This window comes from Felis catus, chromosome A2 (assembly GCF_018350175.1).
Source record: "Felis catus isolate Fca126 chromosome A2, F.catus_Fca126_mat1.0, whole genome shotgun sequence".
In the NCBI taxonomy this organism is placed as follows: domain Eukaryota; kingdom Metazoa; phylum Chordata; class Mammalia; order Carnivora; family Felidae; genus Felis; species Felis catus.
The window spans coordinates 121,599,786-121,626,481 of NC_058369.1; the positions used below are offsets into that span (position 1 = coordinate 121,599,786).

Sequence of the window (26,696 nt, forward strand, 5' to 3'; positions counted from 1 at the left end):
CAAATGGGCTGATGGAGGGAGGTGGGTGGGAGATGGGCTAGATGGGTGATGGGTACTAAGGAGGGCACTTGTGACGAGCTCTGGGTGGTGTATGTGATGAATCGCTGAATTCTACTCCTGAAACCAATATTGCACTGTATGCTACTAACTAGAATTTAAATTTTAAAACAACGAGAGAAGGGGTGCCTGGCTGGCTCAGTCAGTTCGGTGTCCGACTTCAGCTCAGGTCATGATCTTACAGTTTGTGAGTTCGATTCCCACATCGGGCTTTGCGCTGACAATAGGGAGCCTGCTTGGGGTTCGCGGTCCCTCCCCTACTTGCACTGTCTCTCTCAGAGTGAATAAATAAACTTAAAATGAGGGGGGGGGGGTAGAAAAAAACCTGTTGTCGGACTTGAAAAGCAAAAAAGTGTTTCCCTCTATCTCACTTGTCCTCTTTTTTCCCCACATTTCTTCATCACATTTTCAACAAAGCGTATTGATTGTTTGCTGTTTGCCAAAGCACTGCTTTCGAGAGCAAGGGGCAGGACACAGTGCCCAGTTCTTGCTCTCAAGGAGCTTTCTTTTTTTTTCAACTTTTTTTTATTTTTTATTTTTTTATTTTTGGGACAGAGCGAGACAGAGCATGAGCGGGGGAGGGGCAGAGAGAGAGGGAGACACAGAATCGGAAACAGGCTCCAGGCTCCGAGCCGTCAGCTCAGAGCCCGACGCGGGGCTCGAACCCACGGACCGTGAGATCGTGACCTGGCTGAAGTCGGACGCTTAACCGACTGCGCCACCCAGGCGCCCCATCAAGGAGCTTTCTGATGGGAGAGGCAGCCACGAAACGTGCAGAGAAATCCATGTTACAAGGCAGAACATTTCTTTTGGTCCAGACACCCTCCCAGATACCGTATAGAATGAGCAGAGGAATCTCATTGATTCTGCTGAAGCATCTGCTGTTCTTACAGTGCTTTGCTGTTCTCGGGGGAAGTATTTCCTGGGAGGACATTAGTTAGGCTGTTTGTGGTCTCTTTACCCAGTTATGTGGACTCAGGACACTACATGTTGAGGAACCCAGGCTTTGTGGGCAGGCTGCCTGTATTCACATCCCAGCTCTGGCGCTTCGTGGCTGTGTGACATTAGCCAAGTTACTTGACCTCTCAGTGTCTCCATTTGTAAAATTAGGAGACAACTGACGATAGCTACCTTAGGCATCTGTAAAGATTAAATGATGCAATTCTCACTGGGAACTGGGTCCGACACATCACACGTGATGAGCACGGAATAAATGCTGGCGGTGATGCGGCCCGGCTGAGCACACGCGGCGAAATACTGTTGAGAAGGGAGTAGGACTCCGTGAGACCTTCTGTGGGACTCTTAGATTTTGGGTGGAGAGAGAAAACAGGTGCTAAGTGATTTCAACACATTGCTTAACAGAAGCGTCCAGCTAAGGTAAGGGATTTTTTTTAAGAGGTGTTGTTGGGGTATTCTAGTCAGAAGTTTACCCACATAAACATAATGAGTTTACCACAAAAAAACTTAAAGAGAGACGATGTTGCATGTTTTTTTTCAAACGTGTATTGTCTGTAGTGTGTGAGGAGGGCTGGGAATTTCAGCTATGAGTGGGCTCACTGAGGAATCAAGTGCCAGGCGGTGACTTCCTTGGAAGTTGAGACCTGAAGACGTGGCAGGATCCAGATGGGCTCGGAGCGAGGGAGAGCTGGCCGAGAAGGAGGGCCCATTGTGGCCTCTCGGCTCAGAGTCTCAGAGATGCCCCGTGGGTGGGGGAAGGTGGCTCGGCTCAGCCCTGCCTTGGCTCCCTGTCTGGCTCCCATGCCGTCATGGCCTCCAGCAGGTCACTGGACCTCAGTGTCCCCCTCTTTAAAATGGGCGTCGTACATGTTTTGAGGTCTTGTGGATCCATGGGGAGCTTCAAAATCAGACTAAGAGCACAGAGGACCGTCAAAGCCCTTCCACACTGTCAAAGCCCGTCTCAATTTCTGGTTCGTTGGGTAGATCCAGGACTGGATGCAAGGGCAGTGTCCCTCCCAGAGGGACACGCGTTCGGCTCTACTCCGGGGACCTCCTAGCTTGGACCCGGTGTTTTTTCCCTTCCTGGCTGAACGACATATCCAAACGGTACGTATGTGCAGATGACCGTGCCGAGCGGGCCGTCATTGCCGTCTGGGGAGCAGGCGGGTTTATCCCTGTCGTGCAACCCGTCACGGCTTCGGAGACACCCATCAACAGCCTTGCTAAATGTGAATTGGAGAATCGTCGGAGTCTTACATGTTTCTTGTTTAAGTGGCCCTCGGTTGACGGTTGCTGGTCATCACCTGATTGAGCTAGATAATAAAATAGCGGTTATAGATCTAAATAACGGTGATCGCGCCATTTATTCTTTTCCTCGGTGTTTTCGTAGCTTTTATTTAGTGCCAGCCGACAGGCTTCCCCTGGTTAAAAAACAGTTCACAAGAGAAGAGCTTATGGTTTCCAATTTAGCTGCAAAATCAAACCTTATCTTTGCCCTTTCAATTTCGCTCAAAGCTTTATTTTATTTTATTTTATCCTGGACCGTTACTCCTCCTTCTCTTCTAGCACTGTGGACATTGGGGTCATGAGGCATCTGTTGTTATGACAACTTTGTGTGCTGTTTGGCTGATGTTGCTTTGATAGCCCTACCTGGAGTTACAGCCTGCGGTTCCCCATGTTTTCTTGCTGTCTTTGACCCTGGTCCCCCGCTCTGGGGTTACTGTTCTGACTCCATGTTTTTTTCTGTCAAGAAGCAGATACTTCTAGCGGAAAAATCCCCCTCGTTCTAGCTTGCTGGCCCAAGAAAGATTAATATTTTCAGTTTGCCACTAAGAGCTGAGGAGCCGGGAATTAAACCCCACGGGAAGACCTTTTGTGACCCAGAAAAAGTCCAATTCTTGCTTCTACTCCTATAGTCTGGTTAAGAGCCAGGGAGAAGAGAAAGAATCCACCTCCCAGTAGGTCGGAAAGTCTGGTAAGAGAAGACTATGCACTCCTGTGGGTTTTACTAAAAGACATTGAATGTTGATAATTTAAGTTTATCATAGCTTTTGTTTTTTGCTCAGGTATGAGCTTTCAAACCCGTGTATTTTTTTAGGAAATATCATGGCCCCTGAAAGTGAGAAAGTACCTACCAGTCTTGCCCATTTGGGTCTTCTATCCACCTTGTCACCTGCCCCTTTTTTTCTCCTAGTATCAAGAACACAGACTGACCGGGGCGCCTGGGTGGCTCAGTCGGTTAAGCGTCCGACTTCAGCTCAGGTCATGATCTCGCGGTCCGTGAGTTCAAGCCTCGAGTCGGGCTCTGGGCTGACCGCTCAGAGCCTGGAGCCTGTTTCAGATTCTGTGTCTCCCTCTCTCTCTGCCCCTCCCCCATTCATGCTCTGTCTCTCTCTGTCTCAAAAATAAATAAACGTTACCAAAAAAAATTAAAAAAAAAAAAAAAAAAAAAAGAACACAGACTGACCAGGATCTCATTGTAGGTTTCTTGGTACCACTGGCATCATCGATCATTGAGATAAATAGTGACAAACTCCCCAAAGCTTTAGAGTGATGCTTAATGCTCAGAGTGTGGTTTTTGGACCGGTCGTATCCCTATCACCTGGGAGCTTGTTAGAAATACAGAATCCCAGGTTTCACCTGAGACCAGCTGAGTCAGAATCTACGTTCTAAGGGCATCTCTGGGTGAATCGTATACACAGTAAAGTGCTTCAAGGCGTCCTCTGGAAGGAGCTCACAGGGACCTCTGAAGCCACAAGACACTTACTGAAAGCTGCCTCGCTAATTGGCTGTGCTCTCCAAGGCATAGACATCCGTCTCCCTTTCTCCCATAAAGACACTGTAGGCCACTGTGCTAAGTGAGGGCCACCTTTGGAGACAGCAGATGCTAAGTGCCAGCTAAATGTGTCCTCAACTAATTTACGTAACTTTCTAAAAGACCTGGGGTTAGTCCTACAGATAATTGATCCTCTTCTGGGTCTAAAGAACTTGAATTCTTAAGGGTTGGCATTTCTACCTTTCAAGTACAACCCTGTGTGGGTGGGTGGGCCCCAGAGTTTTTGTTTTTTTTTTTTTTAATTTTTTTTTAATGTTTATTTGTTTTTGAGACAGAGAGTGAGTAGGGGAGGGGCTGAGAGTGAGGGAGACACAGAATCCGAAGCAGGCTCCCGGCTCTGAGCTGCCAGCACAGAGCCCGACGTGGGGCTCGAATCCCCCAACCGTGAGATCATGACCTGAGCCGAAGTCAGATGCTTAACCGACTGAGCCACCCAGGCGCCCCTGGGCCCCAGAGGTTTTTATGTAAGATCATATGTCGCCCAAAGGAAGCTTTGTGCACAGCAAAACTCTAGAAATGCCAACACCACTGTCCAGAGTGAGCATAAAGATTTTTTTTTCCTAGTCAGTTGAAAAAATTCCGCTCAACAGACTTAATGATTATACTTATCAGAAGTAGTTGAAACATACCAGATAGGATTTCTGGGTCTGTCTCCTTTTCTTTAGAAGAACAAGTGGATACAGTATAAGCAAGGAGCCCAGGATTCTTACCAGTCTGTCTGTATTCCTGTCTCTGACATGTCTTCCTGACTGTTAAAAATTGGGATCCAGAAGTTCAATGTAGATGTGCCTGCCGTAGATGGGAGTAGAGGCAGAGGTGGGAATGCTAGAGTATTGCATGTCTGTATGGTGTTCTTTGCAGTCCCAGGCAAATTATAGTTCTGGTGCTTTTTCTCCTCTGCTCTGTGTGTTTCCCAATCGCACGTACTCATAAGTGTAGACATTACCATTGCACATCGAATGCTTTAAAAGGTGTATTACTCAGTAGAAAACAGTGAGGCCTCCCGCTGAAGGAACAGCATCGCCAGCTGGAAGGGAACCTCCTGGGTACCTGGTGGTCAGGTTGTAGTCTGCAGTCTGATGGCCTGGGTTTGAATTCTGGCTCTGACACTAACTGGGTAACTCCGTGCGTGCGAGTGACTCAACCTCTCTAGGTCTTATCTGTAATAGGGTGATAATCATAGGGTCTAGGGCTATTCCGAGGAACCAATGGAATTAATATATGTAAAGCTTCTTAACTCCCATGCCTAGAAGATAGTAACATGACCAGTATTGACTATTATTATTATTACATCTGAAGTGTGATCAAATTGGTGGGTTGGATGGAAGGCTGTGACTGTAAGTCTGAGAATGAGACGAAGAGGCTAACAGAATTGAGTTTCTTCCTTCCTTCTCTTTATACTTCTTAGAGTACTGATTACCAGTGAGGTGACCCAGAAGCGAGCACAGCCGAGGGGCAAGGGAGGAGTGGGGGCTGGAGGCCGTCCAGAGGCAGCCGGCACTCCCCCTTGAATAACTGAACTGCTGTGCTTTATTATTATTTTTTTAAAGTGTGTTTGTGTGTGTGTTTGTTTAGAGAAAGCACATGCGTGGTGCGTGCGTGTGAGCAGGGGAGGGGGAGAGAGAGAGAGAGAGGGAGACGGAGACTCCCAAGCAGGCTCCGCGCTGTCAGCGCAGAGCCCCACGCGGGGCTCCATCTCACGAACCGTGAGATCATGACCTGAGCCGAAATCAAGAGTCAGATGCTTACCCAGGCGACCTGCACTGCTGTGCCTCACAACGAGAAGCCACTGAATAATTCACACGGGGCTCTACGGTTTGCTGACCGTGGCCACACTCACTTTCTCGTTTAATCTCCAGAGTTTCTCTGGACGCAGAGCAGGTGTCATGGTTCCCACTTTCCAGAGAAGGACGCCGAGGCTCAACCAGGGTAGTGGCGTGGCAGAGGTCCCCAGCTAGAGCCGCACCTTCTGGATGCCAGGTCCAGTGCCTTTTTCACACAGCCTCTCGTGAATCTGCAGACGCTGCACAAAAGTTGCCTGGGAAGTCGGGAAGGTCCGCTGAGAACTGCTTCTGTTCTTTCTCCCTCCTCTCAGGGCGGGGGTGAGCAGTTCTAGATGTAGCATGCACGTATTTCCCACGGAAGGGAAGGGCCTCACGTGTGGCTGATGCTCTAGACCTAAAACTATGTCCTTTGGATTCACCTAAAGGTAAGATAGGGAGCTAGGAAGAGGAGAGAGGGGAAGAGTTGTGGTAATGGTTTCATGGCTCGCTGGGACCTCTTCTACAAACCACCCTAAGCTGAGGAGAAGAAGGGTGTTGAGGGCTACCTGTGGTTTGGGTCCGTGTGAATTACCTAGGTGTGTCGTGAGAAAGAATAATGGTGGGCACGTGTCTTCAGGACAAGATGGCAAACGTGTAGATGCATACCTCCACCACACCCTCTTTACCCATGGCCGCCATTGCTAATGGACCACCATCTTTCCCACTGAGCCCCTTGGAATCCTCAACCCAGGGCTCCAGGCAGCCACTACCAGTCAGATTCTTTAAGTGAGAGAGAACTCCTTGGCCACTCCTCTTTTAAGGGGGTATCCCTTCGGGGCAGTGAGGAGTCACATTTATTGCCGAATTAACGCATCTGCAGTTGGCATTTTGGCGATGCTGGGGTTCTCCGTAGGGGCAACAATACTTCTGTTTTACCAGTGACCTACATTATCACCACTCATTTGATGCTTTCACGTTTTGCCGTGTCACCAAGCATCTCTTCAAATAAAAATTGAACATCAAAATACTCGTCATCTGTGTCCATTGTGGCCATCTTTTCTCTCTCTTTAGGGGAAAAGATGATCCTTTGCTCACTCTCCTAAGATGTGAGAGGGAGACAGCAGTGGGAGAAAGGGGCTTCTTGCTTCCCCCAAGCATACGCGAGATCGCGCCACACTGTCCAGGCCAGCGGGGATGCACTCCTCCTGCCTCACCCCTCCAAGCCAACAGTGGCTCTTTGAGACATCCGCAGCACTCTGGGCTCTGAGGGGAAAGCATGTGGCTGCAGCTGGCCATGCCTGCCTCACCAGGCCACATGTATAACATGACCCAGGGCCTGGCAGATGATCTGGTCCTGAGTGTGTTCGTAGGGCTCTGTGAGACCGGCGAGGGTTGCCGTTGGAGAACTTCAGGGTAAAGGCCTCCTTTTGATTGGGATTCTGCTTTGTCCTTGACTCGTTTAAGCATTTGGGGAGAGGCTGGGAAGACAGGGGAAGGGAGCATGGGTTGCAGGGCACTGGGGGGTCATGCAAAGTAAACAGAACGATCTAACTTATTTGAGTGGCTTAAGGCAGTTAGTTTGGCTCATAGGGCCATTCAGTGAAGTTGCCTGAAAGTGATCAGCCAAGAGGGCCACCACGTGAGAAAGTCAGGGCAGTCGCATGCGGTGACCGTAAGTCTCACCGAGAAGCTGTGGGATTGGAAGCACCGTGATCACGGTCGGGGCCCAGGAGGACCCGAGGCCATGGCTTCCTGCCGGCACCAGAGTTTTTCGTTCATACTGATCAGACCCGGCAAACGGCACTCGAGCTTCTAGCCGAAGACCAGTCAGTGCTTTAAGAAAACGTTTACTGTGTATTTATTGTGAATTTCCCTGATGATAATTACAGAGCCTCTGGAAAATACAAAAAGGTAAAAAGGAAAGAAAAACGTACCCATTACCTCATTGTCTAAAAACAACACTTCTGAAATGTGGATGTATTTTGTCAAAGTCTTTTTTTCTAGGCATTTGTGTATAAATTTGAAGAAAATCTGTATTGCACTGAAAATGCAATTTTTATCATGTCTTTTTACATTTAGGAGCATATTCTCGTATCGTTAAGTTACCCAGAATACTCTTTCAAGTGGGTATATGAGATCCCATCTTACAGATCCACTGTGATTTGTTAAATATTTTCTTAAATAGATTTTGTTATTTTGCTACATCTTTTAGTGGGTTTCACGTTTTTCTGTGTGTGACAAATGCTGGCAGCACCTGTTTTTAGGTCGGAAAATAGAGGGGGATAGATTTTGGTCGTCTTGATGGAACCGTCAGCGCTGTCCGTTGTACTTCTGCTGACATCTGACATCCCAGATGTGTGTGTGTGTGTGTGTGTGTGCACAGACACTCTATTATTGTGCATGGGGGTGTGGTGCCATGCTTTGATACTTAAAAGTAGAGAAATCTCCAGGCTCCCCAAGAAAACTTAGCCTTTTGGGCACCAGCCCGTTAAAGCTTTGACATTTCCACCCAATACGGTTATAAAAATAATCGTGGGCACAGTTCACACCAGCGGGGAATCCATCGGTGCTGTGCTAAGTCCTGTCAGGTGCTGTTGAATTGGGATCAGACGTCTTTGATTACCTTCCTGCCCGCGGGCCACTTGGTACTCACGGCTGGTTCTCTTCTCTCTCCTGTAGTTACTGGGGCTTCCGGATGCAGACGATGATGCATTTGAAGAGTACAGTGCAGACGTGGAAGAGGAGGAGCCAGAGGCGGACCACCCCCAAATGGGGGTCAGTCAGCAGTAAACTTCCGAGGGCTCCCACCGAGGAGAGTAAACCCCCGGTACCTGAGGTGGGGTTGCGTGCTCCTGGGTTAGCGTTTTGCGTTAGCACTTCGAAACAGGACGTCTGGCTCCCAGCATCCAAATTCAAACCAAGTACCTTTTTATTGACCACAAAATTTCTGGAATGAGCTTTGCTCAGAAGTGACCTGAAGTTTACTTCCGTTTCCGTGGGTTTCTATGGAGTTGTCTCGGTAGCCTTTGCCATTTTGAAGTTAGAGTCCATTTTGTGGCTGACCGTTCTCTCCTGAGTTTGTGTTGAAGAACTCACTTTCACTGACTCGAACGTAGAGAACTCGGAATGTATTAAGGATTATGTTTTGAGTCCTCACAGGTGACATTATTGAGGGGGAAAGCATGGCAGAGAAGAAATGCAGTCTGCACTTTTTACGTACTTTTTAAGTGTCCATGAGTGAAGGAATTTGCTTATAAGGCATGAGTTTTAATACCTAGTCATTAAACTGCACAAGTGCAAATACAAGGGCAGAAAAGGATAATCACTTAGCTTTGGATGAAGAGGGTAAGAGAGGCAAAGAAGCCTTTGCTTAAGTGTTCCGCCATCACTAAGTTACCTGGATAGATTGCAGCTGGTTCATGGTTAGGTGCAAACATGACTTGCATGTTCAATTATTTCAAAACATGCTAATTCCAAAGCCACTTTTAAAATCTAATAGCGGAAAATATAGATGGGGTGACATAAATTATTGATTTCTTTAAAATGTTTATAAACCGTCCCACATATGAAATGAAACATTTACGTTCTCTCTTTATAACCAGATGGCAACTTGTTAAATCATGAAAACATTCAGAATCCAAGTGCCACTTAAACTTTGAAGCCATAGATAGATTTAACGGGGAAATAAACCAGGATAAATTTTTTTTTTAACGTGATGGAATCCTTCTTTACTTTCTTAATTTGTCTTTTATTCTTTAAAAAAGAAAAGTCAAGAAAAGGATCCCACTGTATAATTTATTAAAAAAAAAAAAACAAATGTCATCAGGTGCTTCGAGGAACCTAACTGCCGTGACTTTTTAAAGCGATAGGAACATGAGAATCTTTCAGTCGTGGGTTAGCTTGGTTCAAAGGGGGGAAGTTCTAATGATCAAACTACTAAGACAACTCACAGAAACAACTACTTAATAATTGGAAACACTGCTGTCAGTATTCAGCCAACAAATAACGTTTCCAAGGGAAATCCTTTGGAACGCTAAGGTGGAGTTATTTAAAGTAATTCATTTTCTTGGACCTCTCTGCATCTCTCGTGCCGATAACTTAGGACGCAGAATGCCTCTTCCACAGCCCTTAACTAAACGTAGCATCTGGGGTGGGAATTTTAACATGCACACACATGCCTGCGAGGTGGTCATAGTTTGGGATTAGAAATAATAAAATTAGAAATAAAAAAAGCAGCAGCAGCGGAGAGCACAGAGCTTAGGGGAGTCTTGTGTATCTTCCAGGCATGTCAGTGTCAACCTGCTTAGCTAACATTTTCTGTTTAATTGATCGGTGCCGTGGCGAGCACGGCTGCTTGTGGCAGAACCGCGCGCTGCGGTTTTAAGTCATCGGGTGAAACAATGCGGTGGTTTCCATCCGTGCTTCGGGACCCGCGTGTTTTTCCTTGCTCGGAAAAACCAGATCGAAGGTTAGCCTCCAGTGGAATGATGTCCCTCCGAGTCGCCTGTTCACACGACACACCTGGGTGTTTCACCCAGCGGGGTGAGCGTATCCCGTGCTTTGCTCCCCGTGTTCCGACCGGCCCCGTACCCGAGCGCGGGTGATTGTGTTCTGTAGATGCCACTCAGGTGTGGTGGCCTCTGTGTTGACACCGTGTTGACTCCACGGGCTGAAAGAGTAAGAACGACTTCTGCCACTGAAATGAAGAAGCTTGACGAGGGACACTGGAATTTTACACGGAGAGGCTCAAAATCTGAGTTTCCATATGTTCGAACGTGGACGTTAATAGAAAAATGTATTTTATGAGAAAGCGTTTAGGCTTTGACCACATGCGCTCTGGTATTATCATGTTAATGTCTCTGTTTATAAAAACCGCCCCGAGGTCAGCTCAGCCGGTCACTGGGCTGAGGAGAAATCTCGTCTTTGTTCTGCCCCCGGGGTTGAGGATGCCATTGCTGCATGTTACTTATTTCCAAGGCCAGACCACTGAAGGCATCAGCGCATCGGACTGTTTCCTCTCCAACTCCCTTTCCTCTGATTGTGCACACCCACGCCCGTGCACACGCTCACGCCCACCTGGCTGTGCGTTGTGTGTGCGGCGTCAGAGCTCGCCTGGTGCAGAGCTCCACCCGGATGGGTCAGCGAGGCAGGCCGCCTGCGGTGGTTGTCACGGAAGAGCTTCCATAGTTAGACACATTCCTGACTTTCCCGAACATAGAACACTCACGAAGAGGCAGTGTGGTGCAGCGGAAGGAGCGCCGGCCCAGGAGTCAGGACAGAGACCTGGGTTCTAGTCCTGGCTCTGCCGGTGACCGTGTGACCTTGGGCAAATCACCTAACTTGCCTGAAACAAGGGGTGTTTTCCCTTCCTGCTTCCACCACGGTCGCCCCATAACTGCCTTATGACGTGTGTGTGTGTGTGTGTGTGGAGAGCAACCGTCAAGGAAAGCTTTAGGGAAATGAGAAAGAAATACACTTTGAATCACGCCACGATGCTAACCTGAGGATCCTGGCCACAGGACCACCTTGGAGTATGTTTCTGTTGGTCTGTGAGTGTTGAAACCCCCTCAAGCGTGATCCCGAGGGGCTGATGACTTCCTGTCCCTTAGACAAGAGGGTAAAGTAAGGCTTCTGAAGATCTAGAAACACACTTGTCCCGGATAGGCAGGCTTCGTCATTGGAAGGCATAGCTTTTCCTTGTGCCCTGATAGACGGTGGCTTCGGAAGTGGAATAAGTTCCCTGAAGAGTAGCTGGAAGAGAGTGGAAGAGGAATACTTTTGCTTTTTTGCCGTGTCATCCAGTAGAAAGAAAAGCGCGAGAGAGAATGTGTGTGAGTGCGCGTAGATGTGCGAATGGTGGTGGCCCACGTGTGTGTGGGGGGGGGGTGGCGATCGGTGGCTTGTTGGTCATTGTGGGCCAGCTGTGAAGTCAGGCCTCTGGCGACATGAAAAAACCTTGATCCTGGGTTTGAGAGACATTTTCCGTATGGCAACTGGTCCCTGTCTCTGCCTGATGGTCCTACTGAGCGCACTTCGGGGAGTCGCAGAATGAGTTAGGGAGCCAGGGAGGGAGGTGGGACCCCACGCGATGCCCGCCAGCACCCCGGATTCAAGTACACGGAGACGTCCCCTCAAGTCTCCCAGGCTCATAGCAGCACGTAGGACTTTTTTTTTCTTTTTTTTTTTTATGTGACTAGAACATGAAAAGTCTTTGATTTAGGAATCCTCCTTGTGTCCTGGTTGCCAGAACTAGGTTTCGTGTCCTTCCGTGAAAAATCTCTCTCCTCTCGTAGCTACTGTCATTTTTCACACACAAATGGAAACCCTTCCTCCAGCACAACTACGTCTCTAACTGTTGTGTCTGTCTCCTAAGAGCACAAAGTGGATGGACCTAGGGGGGGGCTGTGCTTGCAGAGCATTGTCGGAATTCATATTTTAGAAATCTACCTTGCACGTGAAAATTCACAGGTTGGGAAACCGGTATGAACACACCCGATTTCCCACGGTGCGAGAGGCACATGGGAACAGGCGGGACTTAATCTGGGGCGGGAGGAGATGAGAGAGGGAGAATGGGAGAGTTAGGGAGTCCGATTCTTAAAAGAAAAGAAAAAGCCCGAAGGCAGTTGTCACGTAAGGTACAGGAAGACTGTCTTCATGGCATTCACGCTAGGAGCCCGCTGTCCTCAAAGGGATGGCCTGAATGTTGAGAGGCGAGGCCTGTGTCGGGGGTGGCTTTGTGGCTTTGCAGATGCCCCCCCCCCGCCAAGGAGACCGCGGGCGCGTCCTGCAAATATGGTGGAGTTTTCCTCAATAAGCCAGCCGTCAGCCAGAGAAGCCTGTCTTCCCAAAGTGCCAACGGATCTGAGGGCTCTCATCACCTGGCAGGGGGAACGTGAACCAGACTGGATCTTGCCCTCGGTGTGGAGGCGGCCAGGGGCTGGAGGGCAGAGCCCGCCCACTGACTCCAAGGTGCTTGAGGGTGGTAGAAAGAGCACAATGAAATCTCAAGGGGCTCACAGATCCCTCTTCCCTATAATGAGTGTTCACCCCGAAGAGGTGCCCCGGCCTATTGCTTCAGATGACCAGAGAAGCCTGAGAGTTTTTTGTTTGGTTTGGTGTTTGTAATTAAAAACTCATCCTCTTCCACAAAGACCCAATTAGTTGCCTTGGTTTTGTGACACCAGGTATGACACGAAAGGCTGAAGTTGCTTAGATTCTCTACAGCATATCTAAAACTTGCCAGTATGCCGGGAGCCTCCGGTGTCCATGGCAACGTCGTGTCCATGGCAAAATATCTATAGCTCGTGTTCCCCGGACAAATCGTTAAATAATATGTTGTCGTCGATATTTTTATTTAAATGCGTATTATAAAAACAGAGGGCCCGTGAGCGTTACATGTGAGAAGCCTCATGTAAAGCACTGTGTGGCCGAATGGGCACAAGCCGTTGAGAGCGTGCACCGGGCCACACGAAAATAAACATTTAATTTACTGAGAACTGGATTCAAATTCCTCGGTACTGCAGAGAAGGCGGGTAGTCTGTTCTTTGTAAAACTGCCTTTCCCTGGTTTTTTCTTTTGTTTCGTTTTTGTTGCTGAAGAGTCATTCTTTAAGTACCTTCTGAGAGCCAGATGGATAAAGACACAGAGCAGTACCGTGCACCCCGGTCGGCTTTTTAGAGGAGAAAGCAAATCGTCCACCCCAGGGAAAATCTGACACTATCTGTGGGCCAGTCTTAACTGGTGTGTGAGAGCAGAGTTGAGTCATCTACTTGAGAAGCAAAATCAAGGAACAGTTTTGGGTTTCTTTTTCCTTAGGCAGAAACGTTTCATGCAAGGTGTGTATGCTTTCTTTGCCTTTATATTTCCTTTCCGCGGAATCTCTTGTACATTACAAAACTGTGAAATGGGTTGCCAAAAAATTGTTGCCCTTTGTTTTAGATGCCTCCGGCAGTGTAAATCCTAAACCGATCCCTGTCTGCATCTGCACCTGCCTCTCTCCCCTGCGAGAGAGGATCTCATCCACCCATGTAGTTACCATATGCTTGCTATTAAAGAGCCTTCCAAACTATGGTGGTGTTTGCCTCTTTTTTACTCCCTCCACAATGTTTGGTCTGAGAGGACACCTCATGTGACACAAACAAAAGGACAAAGAATGAGGACCGTCAGCTAGCTTGTGGTTGCCAGTGTCGGGGCTGGGTGGGAGATGGCCGGCGGGGGGGGGGGAAGAGAGGGAGAAGGCAGTGAATTACGTGAACCACTGACATGATTCAAATGCTGTGGAATTTTGTGACATTGATATATCTGTGCTGATGTCATGGCTGGTGTTTAGTGCTTTCCTAGTCTTCCTTCAGACCTAGTACTTTAGGTGTGTATACGACGGGTATGACAACCCTATTTTCCCCTATCATAGTGAGGAATCCTTTGTGGCACCGGCTGGAAACCTGTGGTCACTCTGTGATGAATGACCCTGTTTCCCCACTACTCCCTTCCCAGTTATGACTATTTCGTAAGCAGTGACATTTAAAGGATCCGTCCGAAGTTCGTGGTGAAGTCCCATTCTTTGATGAAGAGCAGGTTTCTTTCCCCAAATGAATAGGTCTCCATAGATTGTTAAATGAGATTTGAGATTGCTTCAGTAGACAACAGCGTAGAGGTTGGTGTGTGTGTCTTAGATAATTTCATTTGCAGTTCTTTGTGTTTGGCACGGCTGTTGTCAGAGATTGGACGTGAGTAGTGGGCTGTGTGCAGGCATTCCCAGCCTCAGTCAACGATTCTTTCTTTCTTTCTTTCTTTTTTTTTTTTTAATTTATTTTGAGAGAGAGAGGGAGGGAGAGAGACAATTCCAAGCAGCCTCCTCACCATCTGCATGACTCCCGATGTAGGACTTGAACTCGTGGAACCGTGAGATCACGACCTGAGCCGAAACCAAGAATCAGACACTTAACGGACTGAACCACCCAGGCTCCCCCAGTCAACGATGCTGACCTCAGCACAGTGCTGGCATGATCTTCCCCAGCCAAAGCCTTTCTTCTGGGGGAATTTCTTTGTGACTGTTATTTGATCACTTTTCACAGATAAACTTTAAAAAAAAAAAATGTTCATTCTTTTTGAGAAAGAGAGAGAGTGCGGGGGAGGGGCAGAGAGAGAGAGGGAGACAGAGGGTCTGAAGCAGGCTCTGCCCTGAGAGCAGAAAGCCCACCCGATGGGGCACCTGGGTGGCGCAGTCGGTTAAGCATCCGACTTCAGCCAGGTCACGATCTCGTGGTCCATGAGTTCGAGCCTTGAGTCGGGCTCTGGGCTGATGGCTCAGAGCCTGGAGCCTGTTTCCGATTCTGTGTCTCCCTCTCTCTCTGCCTCTTGCCCGTTCATGCTCTGTCTCTCTCTGTCCCAAAAATAAATAAACGTTGAAAAAAAAAACTAAAAAAAAAAAAAAAAAGAAAGCCCACCCGATGCGGGGCTTGAACTCATGAACCGTGAGATCATGATCTGAGCTGAAGTTGGACGCTTAACCGACGGAGCTACCCAGGTGCCCCCACAGGCAAACTTGTTAAAATGTAGCTTGACTCCTTTATCTAATTGCAGAGACTAGTGTTAGAAAGACCCACATTTCCCCCTTTGTGGCGAATCGTTCTGAAATCCATTGGCTGGGGGTAAAGGTTCTCCCCCGGGCTCCCCGCTGACCAGCGATGTGGCCGTGTCACCTCTCCCCGTCCCCCATCTTTGTCTCCTCATCTGTAAAAATAAGACTGTGGACTCATTTCCAACTTCCCTCCAGGCACTAGCATTGTGGCAATGTGTCTCATCTTGGCTAGTGGGGCTAGGGAGGGTGGGAAGCAACGTTTATAATGACTGCTGTCTATGAAACCAGGACTGGGTGGTGACATTGGCAGAACTGTGTTTCTCTGATTTTGAGCCCATCTTTCTAGAATCCCTTCTAGGGGCCAAAATAGTGGGTGCACATCAGCCCAGATGCTCATGTCCCAGGGTACTTTCTCCTGCCTTCCTACACTTCTCTTTGCGATCAATACTGTGGAACAAAATAGGAAGACTTGGGGTATTTTGCTTTGGACTGTAACTCGCAGTCTCATTGCCTTTAGAAGCGAATCTCGCTTCCATAGGAAAGTCAGGTCCGGCGGGACGCTTTTTTTTTTTTTTTTTTCCAGTGTTCATTGTGGACATGAATGGGTTGAAGTCAAACAAGGTAAACCGAACTAAACCCACCACCCAGTATCTGGACCCTGTGCCGGGGTTTGGACCACGTACGGGCTTGACGCCTGTATGCAGGGGGGTGTGGCACAGCGTTTTGCCTGGTGCCCTGCTGAATCGGGGTGAGCGAACGTTCTTTCCCTTTGGCAGGCCTGGCCATCTGTTACTTTGGAAACCCCAGAAACGCGTCCTGAGATAAGCTGGCGCTGTGCTTTTCCTCTTAGATCCGTAGTAGAAAAGTAGCTCTGAAACGCTCTATCTCTGACCTGCCTTTTTTCCCTTTTGGAGCAGAAAACATTGACATTTATGAAAATCTGGGCCAGCCGTAGTTAGGCAGCCTAAGAATGAGGTAGGCATTTCCTATTAGGTAACGTTGAAAGGAGCAGAGACATTTCCTCCTCCTTTTTTTCTAGGAAAATACGGCAACACCACAGATGGAGAAACCGGCTGTAGAACGAAGCTGGTCCTTTGGGATGCTTTTTAATTGGAAGCCTCTAGAGGTCAGCACTGCATAAAAAAGGGCTTTCTAGTTCTGGGTCAAGCCGGCGCCCGGGTCTTGGTGGAGCATTTGGGAGAGAAGGGCCAGCAGACCCCCCGGCACGAGGAGAGAGGTGAAGAGCCGGGCTGTGTGTGGGAGAGCAAGGCATAGGGTCCTTTCCCTTACACAAAGCCCTAACATTTGTGCTGGGTTGTTTTTCTCCCCCCCCCCCCCCCACTTCTCATCCATCTTTCCCTACAGCTCCCACACCCTGGTGGGCACACACTGTCGGCTCAATAAACACGACTTATTGACCGATCGATGAAGCGTGGCATTTAGCTCATTCGGAGAAGGGCTGGGGAGACGCCAAAGAGGAGATGGACGGCCCAGTGCACTTTGCTTTGAGCGAGGGGAGGGGCCCCTCTGGGCCCCGGCGGCCCAGAGCCTTTCTCGTTATTAGGCGGCAGGCTTTGCTCAGCCCTGCAACTTGCAGTCAAACTTCAGGGTGCCATGGGCAGTGCTGGGACCACAGGTTTCCACTTGGAGCCCCATCAGGCTCCCTGATGCTCCCAGATCAGGAGTGGGTGGGGAAGGGCTTTAGGACCCTTAGATCTGACCAGAACGGAAGTGGTTGGGAGTCCCCCAAAACGGGTTGACACTCCCGTGGGGCGGGGAGGGGAGACTCCAGGGCACGAGATGCAGTTGGAATATTCTCGGGCTGGTGGCTCAGGCTTCACAGCCCGCCGCAGGCCAAATCCAAACCCGGAGGCAGCGTTGGGAGCTCCCCGTAGCTCCCAGTGGTGCCTCGGAGTTTCTTTTTAGCCCAAGAAGGACCAGAAAAGCCCTTTCTCTCTTCTCTCTCCCTTGTTCAGGATTTTTCGTGTTCCTGTCTCCTGAGTTAGGCCTAACCTAGCCCACAAATGGTGTTGACAGCTGTCCTTTGCTGGGTGATTTCACTGGGCCTGGGACCCACTGACGGAAAAGGGATATTGGTGGAAAGGACAACTAACATGCCGCACGCACAACAGAAGCCCAGACTCCCCGGAAAAACGTCTTACCGGTCAGCGACTTAACGGCAGTCTCACTGCTACCATTAGGTTTCAGGATCATCCTGGTGAGTGCGGACAAGGCCCAAGGTTCCCTGCTCCCCAGTGTTGGTTGTATTCCGTGCAACTGACTCTTCGGGCGTCGTGTCGTGAAGCCGGCAGTGCTGAGTGAATAAATGCAAGCTGTGTACGGCATTACATACAAAACTCTATTTTAACAAACTTTTATAAAGCTCCTTCTGAGTACCAGATTAAGTAGCAAGCACAAAGCTCCTTTTAACTCCTCGTGTCCTTCCAGCATAAGATAGATGTCATTTGATCGTCCCCTTTGACGGATAAGGAAACTGAGGCACACAGAAGTTAAGCAAATTTCACAAAATCACACAGCTACTAAGTTCTGGAGCTGGGATTCGAACCAAGGCAGTTTGCCTTCAGAGCCCTTTTAACTGCTCTGCTCTGAATAGGGTCATCGGGGTTGGTCTTAACGCTTAATGAAACCTCTGGCTCTTTGCTCAGCACCGCGGAGGCCTGCCGGTAAGCTTCACGCAGAGAACGCTAAACACTATTAGTCTGCTTGGTTGCTGTGCACAGGATGGACTAAAGGGAACGTTACTTTAAGTCTTTGCCTTGCCCAGGACCAGGTTGGCCATGCCCGGTGGATTAGGGTGCTAACTGAGACATTTTTTTTTTTCTAGTATCCATGTGGTGGCAAAGATTTAAAAGTGATTGGAAGAATGGGAACAACAGGCTTGTTGAAATAATTTAGTAAATTGGTAAGACAAGAGGATCTCTAGGCAGGTGTGCGGCTGTGGGGACAACCAGTACGCTGTCCTTTCTGTTCCCTTCTCTCTAGGTCTCGCCCCCTGAACGGCCCTTTCCGGGGCCGTTAACAGACTCTTCTAATAACAGAAGAGGCTATTACAGACACCTGGTCATGAAGCGGCTTTTACCCAAGCTTGCCCTGAAGTAGCCAGGCGCGTAATTCGCTCTGTGGTCAGGCCAGGACCTGAGAGCAGGGAGAAAGCTCTCCTTGTCCGCTTACTCCTCGTACCAGTCGCCACCACACACTGGAGACTTCTGTCTCCGTGTCTCTCCCTGGGTCGTCCCAACACGCTTCCAGCCCCCCCCCCCCCCCGCCCTCCAGCCCTTGCCTTCCGCCTCTGTGCCAAGACAGCAGCGTGCACCCCGTCACTGCCCCCAGCAATGCTGCTTGTCTTAGCACGGCTTTGTGCAGACACCTGGAAATCGAAGGACGCGTTGCAAAGACGGAGGCAAGTTTGATTTGGAGCTCGCGTTCTTGTTTGGATGACCTCCACCGTTGTTTCCTCTGCAAATGCAGGGGACAAAAGAGGCGGCCAGGTCATAGCCCGTAAGAAATGTTGGCGTCCCAACCCGGCCTTCCTGGGTTCTGAGATCTCGGGTGGCCTCACGCAGGTCCCCCGTGATTGGGACCTTGTGGTCTTGGCACGCCGGCGTGGGCTCGTGGGCTCGTGGCTGCAGGGAGAGTGTGCGGCACCCCGGGAGCAGCGCTTTCCCATTTTCCAAACGATGCGCAGCTGAAGGGAAGAAAAGCAGAAAAGGTGAGTCAAAAACACGCCTTTGAAAACGGCAGTTCTCCAGGGATCACGAGGCTGCGCAGGTTTGGAAAGAGAAGGGCACGGTGTTACATTGTAACGAAGACAAAGTTGGTTTTCTGGATCCGGCTCTTCCTTCCCACAGGGCCTTGGTCTTTTAAATCTGTAGTTTCTTCTGCTTAGATGTGTGAAGGGCCACTTGGAGCCTTAGGCTGCAAGGGGCAGTAAAAATACAAACCGTAGTGGAGGATCAACTTTAACATGGGTCTGGGGAGTGTCAGGGTTTAACAGTTTCTGACTGCAATATTCCCTGTCATCAGAAATAGAAATCTCATAGCTCGAGAGGACTTCAGCTACAGTCTCACCCCAAATCTCACTCTGCGATAGGATTTCAAGTCGCATGCACCCTTGAGGGCTGTGTCAGGGTCTGCCTCTCCCCCGACCGCACCCCTCCGTTCTCTCCTCCCCAACCTTGCCTGACATCGAGCACTCTGTATGTTACAGTTTATCTGCATTTAAAATGGGGATATAATTACGTCCTTTCCTAGACAATGCTATGTCTTCAGAAGCAGGTGCTTTGTATTTGCGAGTGGCCTTAGCTTCCAAAGTGTACTCAGAGGAAAGTCCCAGTATGCAAAACAACTGTTGGGTAACCCAGGCCACTTGTGAGCTGGCTTGTACGGTGTCACTAAAATCCATGCTTTGGCGGAGGAGTTGGGTCATACTTTGTGATAGAGCTGGACTGTCCTGATCTCTTTTTTTTTTTAATTTTTTTTTCAACTTTTATTTATTTTTGGGACAGAGAGAGACAGAGCATGAACGGGGGAGGGGCAGAGAGAGAGGGAGACACAGAATCGGAAACAGGCTCCAGGCTCTGAGTCATCAGCCCAGAGCCTGACGCGGGGCTCGAACTCACGGACCGCGAGATCGTGACCTGGCTGAAGTCGGACGCTTAACCGACTGCGCCACCCAGGCGCCCCTGTCCTGATCTCTTTTGATTCCCCCTTCCTTCGAAGACTTTCTGACTCTTGCCAGCTCCCAAACAGCTCCTATAACTGGTTACAAGAAGGGCTAAGTGGGATGATAGGACTGATTTGGGGTGAAGCTCTTTTTTTTTTTAATTTTTTTAAGTTTATTTATTTATTTTGAGAGAGACTGAGCCAACATGAGTAGGGGAGGGGCAGAGAGAGAGAGACAGAGAGAGTCATTCTCAAGCAGGCTCCGCACCATCAGCACAGAGCCTGACACAGGGCTTGAACTCACGAAAAGTGAGATCAGGACCTGAGCCGAAACTGAGAGTCAGACACTTAGCCAACTGAGCCACCCAAGCACCCCTGGGGTGAAGCTCTTGCCGGGCTGGAAACATAATCTGGTGCCCTCCTCATGAGAGAGGTGGGTGGGAAGCGTCTCCCCATGCAGCTCGCGAGCTTTTGGAAAAGATCTCTCATCCGGAAGCAGGCCAAAAATGTCATCTAACTCCGTGCTCATGAACTCATCAAACCCACCCACATGGTGTGTTCTCTTCAGAACTGGGGCCAGCCCTCTGCGTCATGCGTGAGAGAGTATTCCCCAAAGTGCACTTCAAACCTTGCTCTGACCCCGCAACTGTTCAGCTCTGGAAGAGTGCCGACAAAATTGGCCACGCGCTCTGGAAAGTCTCATTTGGAAGCTCGTGTTGGTGAGTCTGGATGGGATTTTGACCCAACGGACGCGGGATCGGGTATTCTACCTGCCGCTTGGAGTCCACCCCCCCCCCCAGGGACGGCCCTGCCTGCTGCTGAGGGAGAGGGCTACAGATGTGGAGCGGGGCGCAGCGGCTGCTGGGAAACACAATGACCTCGGTCTCTTGGTCTGTCATCAAGACAATGGCACTTTTGTGCATCCTCTAGAAATAGAACTTTTCATCTGGCACCACAGCGTGCTACATTCTGGAGCAGTGATGTCACAAGAAGGCAGAGACTAGGGGATTCATCCTCCTAGGCAGGGTGACTGACACTGTTTCCCGATCTCCGCACATTTACTGATGTCACCCATTTCCCCCAAACCACAGCGGCCTCGGGGGGGTGGAGAGAATCACAGCTAAAGGCAGATTCTCATGTCTGTGGCTCTGAAACTTACTCTGGGGATTCCCAGCCCTTCTCTCTCCCGCTCCTCCCAAATAGCCCGGGCTGTTCCTTGAGATGTCTCTTGTATGTTTCACAGGCTCGCCTTCACTGGTACCCGGTGTTCTCCTTTCTGGCTTTAACTCACGGCCGTTTCTGCTAATGCTGCACAGCTCCAAAGCGTAGCTGGGCTGGGACAGGCTCAGTCACTGTCCACCAAAGGTACCCTCCTTGTGCCACCGCCTGCCAGTGTGGGCCCCGCGGCCACCGGTCCAAGGCGTTCAGGCCCTGGCCGTGTGGCCCAGGGTGCTGGCAACCATGCAGGTGCTGCCCTGGTGACAGCCTGCTCTCAGTTTGTATTTATGTGTTAATCCAGCCACTCACCAGAGGAGTCTGAGTCCCGAAAGTTCAACGTGCTTCTGCATGACGGGCTCAGAAAAAGCTTTTATCCAGCCTTTCCCAAGGTCACCCTCCAACGTTAGTGAGCCTGGCATGTTTCTTGTGAGTTCTGCCCACGGAGGCTCATCAGCCCCTCCTGGAACAGGCTCTTGAAAGGTACTACCTGTCCTAGACCTGGTCAATCTGTCCAGAAATGGCAGAAGCTGGAACTTGCCATCCTCCTGTATTAGGGTGGGTAGGTGCCTCGGGTGACCCCCACCATGCTGAGTGGGGGGGCAGGGTTTAGCCAGGACTGGAAGGCTCAAGGTCCCGTGATTTGAAGTATCCTGTGCCACACAGGAAGTACTTTAGTAAAGACATGAGTCAGGTGACTCCACACTGTAAAAGCTATTATGCATAGAGTTGACCATTAAAAAGTGATTTCTTGGGGCGCCTGGGTGGCTCAGTCAGTTACGTGTCTGACTTCTGCTCAGGTCATGATCTCCTGGTCCATGAGTTCAAGCCCCCTCATTGGGCTGTGTGCTGACAGCTCAGAGCCTGGAGCCTGCTTCAGATTCTGTGTCTCCCTCTCTCTCTCCCCCCTCCCCCCCCCCCCCTCTCTCTCTCTCTCTCTCTCAAAATAAGAAATACACATTTTTTAAAAAAAAGTGATTTCTAGATCCTCAGACTAACAAAAGCCTAGGCCACCAGTCAGGCTTTTAAGTGGGGAGCCTGTGAAACGGGCAGGTTCTTGGACTGGTGCCCCCAGGGCCTGGTGAACACGGGCAGCTGTGTGCTTACAGATATTCCAGGCGGTGCTGCCTCAGGTGGTCCACACTCGGAGAAACCCTGCGGTTGAGCTGGCCTCCAGGCTAGGAGTCATTCACTGTGTTGGGAGGGAGCCAAAGACTCACCAGGCAGTCCCTGTGTGCCAGGCGCTGGGCAAAATGCCTTCATGGTCCTAACGCATCTTTTTCCACAAAGAGAAAATCCTTGTAGAGATGCCACAGTTTTGTCTCCATTAAAATCTCATGACTTGGAGAAAAAAAAAAAGCCACTCCTCTGAGCTCACGTGGTGGCGGAACCGGGAATAAAAGCCAGTTTTGTCTAATTGCAAAGCCTTAGTCTCTTGTCACAAGACGTCACGCTGCTCTTGCGGCATTTGGGGAACAATAATGGGCAGAGGCCAAGTTGTATTTGTCGGCGGTGCTTTTTTACGGCTAAAAACTATTAACACCACCCTCAGTACACGGCAAAGAAATGAGAAGATCGTAAAGAGACCGGAAGGCTAAAGAACCGAGGACCCCCTGAAATTCACTACGCTCTCCACAATATAAATGTACCATCCAGCGGGCTAACTGAAGATGACATTTCCCGCCAGATAATAAGCTACACGCGGGTAGAGGTGCTCTCTCTTCTGCTCTCCACGTATCCCCTGTGCTTAGCACAGTCCTGGCATGGGGTAGGCGGTCACGAAACCTTTGTGGAATGAATGAGTGAATGAATGAATGAGGTATGGGGAGAAGAAAGAAATGTTCCTCTTTCTCTCAGGAACGTGGAGAGACTGCTTTGCTCTGAGATTGACCTGCTGCCGCTCACTCATGCGTGGAAGCACACAGACCCCGAGACACAACCTTCAGGGACCTGCCTTTATCCCAACATCTCAGAGAAACTGTGTCCAAGAGTTGGTAATGTTGTTGGTAAGTCTCCAAGACTTTGGCGTTTTACCAGGGAATGGGAACAGCAGCGGGTGGATGTCCCAGGTCTCTGTGCCCGCGACCTCGTGATCCCTGAGTGACCGTCAAGGACGTGCCAGCAGAAGATAGGAAAGTCATAAAGCCAGATGCAGCCCTAGACGCATCCTGGGACACATCCTTTCCCTGGTGGGAAAGACACAGCCTTTCCCTGGTGGGAAAGCAAGAAATGTGCCGTGGCCCTTCCTGCTTTCTGCACGATAGCTGACCTAGGATAGAGGCTGCCCGAGACACGAGACACCCACTTTCTGGTGCTCTCCAAGGCTGCCTGCGTCTACACCATCTCGGAGAAGACTCAGAAACTGCCCCATCCCAGCAGGACAGCCCAGGAGCAGAAAAACGCCCTAGGTGCCTTCTAGGCATGGTGACAAATCAGTATGACATTTGCTCTGTCAAACGGTCTTAATCGTTACCTTCAAGAAGATGGAAGCTTTTGGTGCCTCTTTTCCAGCCGCCATGGTATGAAACTCCAAATCAATCAGAAGAAAAAATCTGGAAAGAACATAATGTCTTAATCAGCTTGGGGCTGCTATAATAGAACACCACAGACTGAGTGGCTTATAAAAAACAGCAATGTATTTCTTACAGTTCTGGACGTCCAAGATCAAGGCACCAGCAGATTCCGTGTCTAATGAGGATCTTCCTCTTGGTTCATGTGTCCTCACGTGGCAGGATGGGTTGAGGGAGCTTTCTGGAGCCCCTTCTGTAAGGGCACGGATCCCATTCACGAGGGCACTGCTCCTGTGACCTCATCACCTTCCAAAAGTCTTACCTCCAAATACCATCACGTTGGAGATTAGGTTTCTACGTATGAGTCTTGGGGGAACACGTTCAGTTTATAGCATAAAGTCACCTGGGTTTCTGCATCTAGAATAATGTCCATGGGCCCCCCCCCATCACCTGTGCTCAGTCACAGGAACTCTCGGGCTTCTTTTTCCCAATTCTCTCTTTAAAAAAAAATCTTCCTTGGGGCGCCTGGGTGGCGCAGTCGGTTGAGCGTCCGACTTCAGCCAGGTCACGATCTCGCGGTCCGGGAGTTCGAGCCCCGCATCGGGCTCTGGGCTGATGGCTCGGAGCCTGGAGCCTGTTTCCGATTCTGTGTCTCCCTCTCTCTCTGCCCCTCCCCCGTTCATGCTCTGTCTCTCTCTGTCCCAAAAATAAATAAAAAAAAAAAGTTGAAAAAAAAATTAAAAAAAACAAAAAAATAAAAAAAAATCTTCTGAAATACTCACCACCCCCCCCCACCCCCCGTCAGGCCCCAGAATTTCATGACCACCAAGGAAGGAAGTGGGGTGGGTCCCTGAAGGCCTCACAGGCCCGGTCCACCGGTGCTGGGCCACCGATTCTGTGAAAGCTGTTGGCACAACTGGCCTTTGAGACCCGGTGTCCTCAGAACCCTGTTTTTGTCTTGCTTCCTCTTTTCTTTCCCGGTCACTTCATTCCAACTGGTTGTTCCTTTCCTACCCCTCTTCCACCTCCCTTCTCATTACTGCACTCACATATTTCCCATTACGGGCCCGCCTTTCTCCCTGGTGACCTTCGAGCAGGCTTTGACTCCCAGGGGTGGTAACCAAACGATAGCCTTGACCCTTCTGCTTCGGACCCCACAGAAGACGGAGTGGCGTTTCCCTGCTATTTCCAAAGACAGGAACTGGGATTTTTGACTTGAGAGAGCTGCATGAGGGCTCTGACACCTTCTCGGAGCCGGGCCATTAGGGGGGTAGAACTGAGTTCTGATTGGGACCGGGTCCCCCTGCACTATCTTCCAGTCGTGTCTGTGTTGACCTCAGGGAGCACCAAGTCGTGCTAATTAACGTGTTCACAAAAGACACGACTGGAATCACTGTTCAAGAGGATCGGTGAGCCTGGAGTGATTCGAGAGTCGGGTTCATTTACCTGCCAGTCAAACAAAACCTCCAAGCTGCCTGGTTTCCCCGTAACACTAACCGCAGCCGCCTTCAGGAGGGGTCCGCCCCAGTGCTGGTTGGTGACGGCCCCAGGCTACGGGGTTCTCTGCCCAGCAGCCGCTCCTCTGCCCAGATTATCTTTCCCCACCGCGCCTGCAGCTGGTCCTGCGCAGAACGCATAGACGTGGTGTGGATGCCGCTAAGACTGCTAGTCAGGAAGCCCTGCAAAGGACTTCTATTTTTAGAGAAGGCATTCCTCTGGCGTTCAGGCGCTCTCCGGCCTGCTGCGAAGTCGGCTGCCCTTCCCAAAGGGCAAGGCTGCAAACCTCCTCTGCCGCAGAAAGGCGTTGTTCTGCCACAAACAATGGTAGGGTGGCCCTGGCACGATGTCAGACGAGTTGATGGCAGCTGGTTATGCGTTCCCTCTCTGCGTTGACAGCTGAGCCCTGCCAGATCCAGAGCAGTCTTGGATTTGGGTTTTGGAGAATGAATCACACCGAAAGCCAGGGATGGTCTAGCTCCAGTTGGCTTAACTAAGGAAATGGCCATAAGCCATAGGTTGTTATTTAGTTCTGGCTGCCTGTGTCTTCAGGGGCAATGTAATTGCTAAATGCGGTCGAACGGGCAGCCAGGGCCGGCGCAGGGCAAGAGTCACGGTGGTCAGCCGGGTGGCCGTCCCGGAGGGAACTGCGGTAGACAGCCGGGCTGTTTCAGGTAAAAGCAGAAAGGGCCACACCTCTGCAAGTGAGCGCTATCCGTGTCCTTATGCAGCCTTCACGTTTTCATTCATCGGTTCACCTGGACCGTACCTGGGATGCAGAGTAACCGGCCTTGTGGTCGAGAATGGGCGCTTTTGAGAAATACAATCACGCTCCAGTCCAGCCCGGCCACTTACTCGTGCTGGGACTTCACTGAAGCCAGTTAATTTCCCCAGTCCTCAGATTTTCCATTGCTAATTTGGGATAGATAACCCAATAGAAAAGCAAACCAAGAAAACAGGCGACCCACTGAGGAACAAATGCAAATGGCCAATAAATACATGAAAATGTATTCAAGCCCTGGTTGTCGGGAAACTGTAAATTAAGACGGGACCTCATTCTTGGAAATTCTTAGAAAGACTGATAATGTCCAGCATTGGCACGGAGGTCACGCCCCTGTTGGTGGGAAAGTGAATTAGTTCAACCACCTTAAAGGATCATTTGTCAGTGTCTTACCATATGTTTTCTGTGCAAGTCCTTTGACTTCACAGTCCCGCTGCTAGGAACCTATCCTGAAGAAATAATTGTGCATATGGATATGGGTGTTCATTATGGTATTGCTTGGAGTATGCTTTTTTTTCAAAAAGGAATGGAGATGATCTGTTTCTCGGCAGAGAGGTAGTAAGTCCCAGGTGGGTGACTGCAGGTGGCCCTATAGTTTCTGATACCAACAATTGGAGCAAAATGTGGCAGGAGAGGGGTGATGACAGCAGGAGGGAGGAAGGAAGATGTTCACGCTTTACTCTTTTTACTTAAATCTATGCTTTTGCATCTTTTCTGTCCCAGTTCACCTCTCTGCACCGCATTCCTGCCGAGTTCCGTGGCTCAAGTTATGCAGATTGTTGTGGTAATCCCCAGATCGATTTCCTAGGTGTTCAAA

At 49.8% G+C, this 26,696-nt stretch overlaps 1 protein-coding gene and 2 long non-coding RNA genes across 6 annotated transcripts in view; 2 read left to right on the plus strand and 1 right to left on the minus strand.

Annotated features, from left to right (window-relative positions):
- MTURN (maturin, neural progenitor differentiation regulator homolog) overlaps window positions 1–13,681 on the plus strand; it is a 30,062-nt gene extending 16,381 nt beyond the window's left edge. The window contains exon 3 of the mRNA XM_023250465.2: window positions 8,293–13,681. Within this exon, the coding sequence (XP_023106233.1) occupies window positions 8,293–8,403 (111 nt within the window). The 3' untranslated portion in view covers window positions 8,404–13,681. The remainder of the gene's footprint in view (window positions 1–8,292) is intronic.
- LOC111559522 lies at window positions 9,409–25,498 on the minus strand. Of its 4 annotated transcripts, none has more exons than XR_002740540.2 (6): window positions 25,048–25,498; window positions 23,738–23,854; window positions 23,565–23,643; window positions 18,582–18,899; window positions 17,356–17,526; window positions 9,409–14,527 (listed from the first exon to the last, which is right to left on the minus strand). It is a non-coding gene; the product is annotated as an uncharacterized LOC111559522 (long non-coding RNA). The 4 variants fall into 4 exon arrangements; XR_006594331.1 differs by having other exon boundaries at window positions 17,356–17,507; window positions 25,048–25,496; XR_006594333.1 differs by lacking the exons at window positions 23,565–23,643; window positions 23,738–23,854; window positions 25,048–25,498 and adding exons at window positions 19,011–19,129; window positions 20,505–20,828 and having other exon boundaries at window positions 17,356–17,507.
- LOC109497518 overlaps window positions 15,054–26,696 on the plus strand; it is a 39,179-nt gene continuing 27,536 nt past the window's right edge. Inside the window, exons 1-2 of the long non-coding RNA XR_006594335.1 lie at window positions 15,054–16,319; window positions 17,170–17,411. This is a non-coding gene — a long non-coding RNA (uncharacterized LOC109497518). The remainder of the gene's footprint in view (window positions 16,320–17,169; window positions 17,412–26,696) is intronic.